The sequence below is a fragment of the Mesocricetus auratus genome, unplaced genomic scaffold (assembly GCF_017639785.1).
Source record: "Mesocricetus auratus isolate SY011 unplaced genomic scaffold, BCM_Maur_2.0 Super-Scaffold_100004, whole genome shotgun sequence".
Classification (NCBI taxonomy): domain Eukaryota; kingdom Metazoa; phylum Chordata; class Mammalia; order Rodentia; family Cricetidae; genus Mesocricetus; species Mesocricetus auratus.
This window is the reverse complement of record NW_024429189.1, coordinates 29,223,227-29,230,397: the sequence shown is the minus strand read 5'-3', so window position 1 is coordinate 29,230,397 and position 7,171 is coordinate 29,223,227. Positions and strand designations below refer to the sequence as shown.

The window sequence follows — 7,171 nt, the reverse complement described above, 5'->3', positions numbered from 1 at the left end:
GAGAACTGTACAGCTTAAAACCTGTGCAAGGGAGTTTATTATTTTTTGTGTGTGAGTGTGTTTGAATTGTACCCTTATACTGGCCCTTTGAGGTCACCTACATCTTGATTATAATCCTCAAGAGTTTAGTTATGACCAGGAATAAAAGCAGACCTTCATTACCATGATGCAGTGGGAATTGCTTAACATTTATTTTTAAACCAAACCCTTATCTGAACCTCCTGAGTCTTGCTTACCACACCTGAGACCATTTGTGGGCATCACCATTGCTGCAGTTCAAATACAACTCACACTGGCTCTCTCTGCAACACAATTACTGAATCTGTTTTGTGGGTAGTTTTTCTGCCTCTCATCTCAACGTTGTCTCAGGAAACTACTCTTTCCCGCATTAAATCAGTATTATAAAGATCCAGTAAACCTTTTAAAAATCCACTCTAAGTACTTCAAAAGAAGAAATGTAGCATAAGGGAATAACTCATCACTGAAGTTTTCTCAATATATGCTAAGGATGTTCCCTAAAGAGCATCAATTAGAAGAAGCTACTGTTATCAACATGGGAAGAGGTGATAGGACCCATGGATACCCTGTGGGAGCCAGAATCTTGGAGATAGGACCACACAAAATCTTAGAGCCATGGCAAGAGTTTCCTGATGGAAACTGGATCACAGAGTGCAGATCCCACATAGGAGCCAGAGCCCCAAAGGAATCACAGTGCCTGTTAGACGTCTTCCCAAAGAAGAAAGGATTTTAAAAAAATACCCTGGCTTCTTCTGCTCAACTCCCACTTCTTGTGAGGATCTCCCATTGGTTGGATCTAACAAATGGGCAGAGGAGTCTGGGAAATTCAGCATAGCCCCTTGGAATTCAAACAGGACAGGGAATGTCTCAGAGAAAATGGGCAAACCATCTGCATAAGAATAGGGAGGGGAGAAAATCCAAGTAGCCATTAGGCATAGGAAATTATGTTCAATCTCATTAATCGTTAATGAAGCACAGTTTTGATTGTGGGCCTAGCCTTTAACGGCTGAGCCATCTCTCCAGCCCATAAAGCACAGTTTTAACACAGAAAAGTTTAAAGATTGGTGACTATGTTTAACAAAGAGAGTGTTTATCCACACAAGTGAGAGAGCAAGTTGAAGAATTGTTGGCCCTGTATGATGCTGATGTTGGGCACACCCTGGGCTCTGGGAGCTCTGAGTCTGGGAATATATCTTCAGGAAACTGCAGCAGAACACACGAGGAGACAGCTGCGTTAGTACTGTGAACCTACTCAATTGCCCACCAACAAGACAGTGGGTGCCATGTACTTTTTATTCTTATAATAAAACACTAAAATGAATAAACTACAGAGATACACCATGAATGTCACAGGCATAACTATGAGCAAAAGGGAAACGCATCAGAAGAAACACCCTCAAATGGTATTGACAGAATTTTTTAAATTTGTAAAATTATATTCACTGTTTACAGGCTGAATCATATACACATGACAAGACTATAAAGAAAAAACATACTAGAGTAAATGGGATGGCTCAGAGGATAAAGGCACTTGATGCCAAGCCTGTGGATCGGAATTTGATTCCTGAAAACCCACAAGGTGGAAGGAGAGGACCTGACTCCCACGGCTTTTGTTATGGCATGTACTCGGGCACACATGCAGGTACAAATACATACACACGTGTACACGCACACACATACACTCATGCATGCCTGCATGCATACTCTCACCCACAAATTTAAATAAAAGTTATAAAAGAAAAACCAACTACCAGGAAACCTAAGGTCAGTGGCTGAACACATGCTGAGCATATTTAAGGTCCTGAGTTCGAATCCTATCACTGAAAAGAGAGAATAAAGTATTGATAAATAGCTCAGAGGAGTGGCTACCTCTGGCAGGAAAAAAAAGGCGACTATGACCAGAAGAAACCTACAGCACATCTACTCATAATGTTTAGGTACAGAATATTTTGTTATTGAAAACAAGACCTTAGAAACCCCAAGGGTTTATTTCTCCTCCACTCTAATGGTTACTGGGAACTTTATTTTATTGTACTTAATTAAATGTTATCTCACCCACTCATGCAAGTTCTTTACTGAGATTGCCACTGATATCTTTGCTTGTGGTTATTAACCTTGGCCCATTATCGATCCTCCATATGTTCTTAGTTTCCACATCTACATGGAGAGGGTAACTGGGAATGCCCACTTCATAGCATGATTACCAAATTAGATTGAATATATGAGAAATGCTTATCCCAAAAGTCTGGCAACCAGAGATCTGCAGATGCCCCTCTATTCCCACTGTTAACATCAACTCGAAGTGTCCTCCCTGTCCACTGTCCTTACCTACTGACTGCAGCCATCTGGGGACATCTGGTCCAGTATCTGAAGACCCTTCCTCTTGCCCAAGCCCACATCTCCTTCTTTTAAATACATAAACTCCTGTTGCCTGTACCATTTTATGAGGCATCTTCTATAATTCGTTCATTCGTCCAGTAAACCATGCTAGATACTCCACACACGGAAGTCAATAAACAGCCACTTCCTCATGGAGCTTGCATTCTGGAGGGTGGAAGAGAGAGAAGTGGATGGAGAGAAAAGGAGTGAGAAAGGAAGAAGAGAGAAAAGGAAGGAGGGAGGGAAGAAGGAAGAGAAGGAGGGAAGGAGAGAGGGAGGGAGGGAAGCGGAGAAACAGGCAGTAATTATCTAATTCAGATGTGCTGGGTTCTGTCAGGAAAGGGTGAGGAATGTCTAGGAAACTTGTTGAAATGGAAGGTCATCTAGACCATTCAGTTCAGAAAGACAGATTTCTTAAAAAAATGAAATGGCAATGAAGGAATGACCTGAAAGATAACCTTTTATTGACACCACTAACAATATCTGCCTAGGTTTTGTAAGCTCAGTAGATTACCAGGACACATGCTCCCAAAGGAACAAATAACATCAGGAGCAACAAGTGTTCAACGCCAAATGACAAGTGAACAGAACGGATGGCAATATGCAGGCGCTGAGGGGATAGTCCTGAAAGAGATTAAGAGGAGGGTGAAATAAAACGTGAACTCTGATGAGAAGGCCGAGGGAAGAATGGAAGTAAGGCAGGGAAAGTAGGGGTACCCTAGTCCTGTTGTGGCAACACACATCCACATCCATAATTCCAGCCCCTGGGGGTCTGGGGTAGGAGGTTTGGGAGGTCAAGGCCAGACTGAGCTACACAGCAAGGTTTTGTACTTTTCTGTTACTAAAACCTTTTTCATACCGTTTATTCTGCTCATGGTTCAGATGATCCTCCTCCTCCCTGCTCCCTAACTTTGTTCTCTCTCTCTCTCTCTCTCTCTCTCTCTCTCTCTCTCTCTCTCTCTCTCTCTCTCTCTCTCTCTCTCCCTCCCTCCCTCTCCCTCTCCCTCTCCCTTTCCCTCTCCCTCTCTCCCTCTTTCAGACAGAACGAAACAAAAAGCAATAAACAAAACAACAAAAACCCTCCAAAAAGAAACTGCAACGAAAAACCACAAAAAAAAGTTAGCAAAAGCTCAATAAGGAAAGAAAGAAAGAAAAAGCCAAAGCAAAGCAAAATGAAACAAAAAAGACCACAGGAGTCTCGTGGAGTTCTTTTGGGGCTGGCCGACTACTGGTCATGGAGTGTGGTTGATAAACCCGGTGATATTTATTGGAGAATGCTGGTTTTTCCCTTTGCCGGCAAGTGACAATTGCAGCAAGCAGTGCTTTGAATATGAGTTTGAGCAGAGACTGGAGGAGACCAGACCGGTCTGGACAGGATGATGGAAACTGGAATGAGTAGGAAGGGAGTTAAGGAGCAAGGATCACATCATAGAGGGACTGGCTTTATCTTAGACGGAGTAGTTTTCTCTGGGGGGGTTAACTGCCTTATTTGACACTCCCGTGAAAGCCTTGAACCCCTCTCCTGAAGTAAGAAGTGTATTTGTAAAGCAGCGACGGTGTTCAGAAAGCTCCAAATCAGGTGGGCTGGGGGAAAAAAAGGTGAAGCGCGCAGGTGCAGTAACAGGTGCTGTACTAAGTGTCTGAGCTGCACAGGAGAAAGCCGTTAGCAAAGTACCATCTCCTGCTGTCCTGCCACTTAGTCTGTCTGTCTGTCTGTCTGTCTGTCTGTCTGTCTGTCTGTCTCTCTCGCTCTCCTCCCTCCCTCCCTCCCCCCATGTCCCTTCCCGTCTCTCTCCTACTATCAGTGACTCTGGACTAGGAAGGCCACTCTGCATTCTTGCACTCTCTTCCTCTGACCTGTCATATTTTCCTCCCTTGGTCGGATTCCCATCCATTTTTTTCTAGTCCCAGTTGCCTTTCTTGAAGCTGTGTCTGATCATCCTGTGTCTTTTGCCCTGAGTTACTCTGTGTAGGCTTTTTCTCCTCCACATCTCCATTAAACACCAGAAAACTAAGATGCTGTCCTAGCATCCTAGCTCATGAAATGCCTAGCTCCCGTGACAAGTGCTCTCTGTAGCCACTAGCGCCAAAGCCAGAGGCTGGGAGGGGATGGAACCAGGATGGGTTTGGAGCCACATGGACAGTTGGATTCTGGAAAGTTGACCTAGACACACACTGACAGTAATAGGCATCATTGGGGAAAAGGGACGTGGGTTATCTCAAGTGTGTATCCTATAATAATCAATAAATATAAATTTAAAATATAAAATGTTCACCTCTAGGCAAGTTAGTTCATTTGAAACTTGCCCTATTTGTGATAGTGTTGTCCAATGGAGAGAAAAAGCGGGATTGAATTTCAGATTCTAGGTGCAGACTTTCACATTTCAACTGGATTATTATTATTACTACTAAAGTATTAAAATTTTTTGCAAAGGTCAAACAGTTAAAACGCCTTAAAAAGTCACATAAGCGCTGGAATAACTGTAACCTTTAGGACTGTTTGACAACTTCAGGTCAACCTCCAAGGTGCCTTTATTCCATCTTTGTTCATGCTACCAAAATGACTAAGACTTTGTTAAGTTCAACTGAGGCTTGGCCACAGAACGCCACAGGTCCAAGCATACACCTCCCCAATGGGGAAGTGGGCAGTGTTGGGTGCGCATTTCCAGTCCGCCACGGTATGAAGTTCTCTCACTGCCTTGTCTAGCTGCACCGAAGGGAAAGCCCCAAACGGACAGAGCCGCACTCCCCCAACTTTGCTAAAGAAGAGGGGGAACGGGTACCCCATGACTGTGGTTTCCCATGCCCTCTTCCCGCCTTCTGGAGGTCCCGAGCCCTCACAGACCTCTGCAGTGGGTGGGGGAATCCTGCACGCCCCCGTTCTGCCCGGAACCGGAGGCGTAGTTCTGATTGGTCGAGGGCGGCGGGGGCGGGGCCTGCACGCCCCAGAGGTTGCCCCAGAGGCTCGGTGAGGCCAGCGGGACCCGGTGGGGTGTGAGCAGCAGAGGCCTGGGACTGGAGATGGGGACGCGCCGGGTCACCCCGGGCTGTGCAGCGGGGCTGCTCGTGCTGTTGCTGCGATGCTTCGGGCTTGCGGAGCCTTCCGAGTTCTCAGGTAACCGGGCAGCCTCGACGCCGCTGCTCTGAGCATTTGCCTCCTCCGGGTCAGGTCACAGTCGCCTCACTCCCTGTCTCTGGAGTGGACAAGTCTGGAGGTCTGGCCTAGGAGGGCGGAGGGCAGGCCATGGGGTGCGAAGGGACCCTCTGCTTAGAGAAGGCCGTTCTAGAGTCTTATCTTTCCCTTGTTCCTCGACTGTTCCCTAAAATCATGCTTCCCTGGGGTTCCCCTCATCTTGTATCATTGTTGCCTCTTGGTCATCTTGGCACCTCCGTGATGAGGATGAGCCCTCACTCACACAGCAAGGATTCCCAGAGACCCTGACTTCACTGTAGCCAGTGAACGCATTGAAAAAGAAGCCAGGTCCTAACATCGCCTCCAGAAATCAACCAAGAGGCTGAAGCCCTTCCCGGCCACCTGGAACAGCGGCCCTTCTAATTTGTTTATTATCTCCAAATGCTCCCCATTCAGGCGGCTGAGATAGAGGCGCAGGTCACTTCCTGTCAGTGGGGAAAGGATGCTTTCTGTGAAGCTCAGGGTAGTGCCCCTGCCACCATCCCACTTAGCAGTTAGATTTTGCTTTTACTTTCTTTTTGCCTCAGCAAAAGGTGTGCCAACGACCTTGTTACTCGCTTGTGCTGTATAACCGACACTCTATAGGCCACAGACATTCACCCCCTGCTTCTGCTATCTTTCCGGGGTGAAGAAGAAGGTGGCAGAGGCGGGTTTTAGGAGTGCGGCCCTTGCTTTCTTTGGCGCTAAGTTTAGTTACTCTGTGATGTAGACTGTCCAGAGTTATGGGAAGAGTTTCTGGAAAGGGTGTTTGTCATCCACCTGTCTGCACCAAGAACCTTCAATGAATCCTGTCTTGACTCACTCTTCTTAGTTTTTCTTTGACCTTCTGCACTGATAACCACCAAAGGAGATATTAACATTAAAATCTGTTTTGTTTGTTTGTTTTTCAAGACAGGGTTTCTCTGTGTAACTTTGGAGCTTGTCCTGGCACTCACTCTGTAGATCAGGCTGGCCTGGAACTCACCGAGATCCACCTGCCTCTGCCCCCTGAGTGCTGGGATTAAAGGCGTGCACCACCAACCACCTGGCGTAAACTCTATTATTGATATGATAATTCAATTCTGTCTGCTGCACAAACCAAGGCGAAAAATCTACCTGTAGCAATTTACAGTGAAAGCTTGCTACCTTCTAGTCACTCAACCCCCCCCCACTCTCTTCACTTCCATCTATATGTGAGTCCTGTTTCATTTCCTCGCAATTTTTTAGATTCCTTAATTTTCAAATGGCCTGGTTGGGTCTTTCTTTCTTTCTTTCTTTCTTTCTTTCTTTCTTTCTTTCTTTGTAGTTGTTTTTTTTTTTTTGGTTTTTGTTTTTTTGTTTTTGTCAACTCAACACAAGCTACTGTTATCTGGGAAGAGGGACTTTGACTAAAGAAGTTCTTCCATCAGATTGGCCTACAGATTGGTGGAGCTTCTTCCCCATTAGTGGTTAATGAGGGAGGGCCCAGCACACTGGGAAGGGGCCATCCTTGGACAGGTGCTCCTGGATAGTAAAAGAAAGCAGACTGAGAAAGGCAGGGGAAGCAAGCCAGTGAGCAGCAACTCCTCCTCAGCCTCTGCTTCAGCTCCTGCCCTGAGTCCC

At 46.0% G+C, this 7,171-nt stretch overlaps 1 protein-coding gene across 3 annotated transcripts in view; it reads left to right on the top strand.

The window, feature by feature from the left end:
• Positions 1–5,372: 5,372 nt before the first annotated feature.
• The window catches only part of Ly75 (lymphocyte antigen 75), a 134,054-nt gene continuing 132,255 nt past the window's right edge, over positions 5,373–7,171 (top strand). For 2 of the 3 annotated variants that reach the window (XM_040744842.1, XM_040744841.1), the window contains exon 1: positions 5,373–5,512. In XM_040744842.1, coding sequence (XP_040600776.1) covers positions 5,419–5,512 — 94 coding nt within the window. In that variant the 5' untranslated portion in view covers positions 5,373–5,418. The remainder of the gene's footprint in view (positions 5,513–7,171) is intronic. The other variant, NM_001281884.1, reaches the window with a different exon arrangement.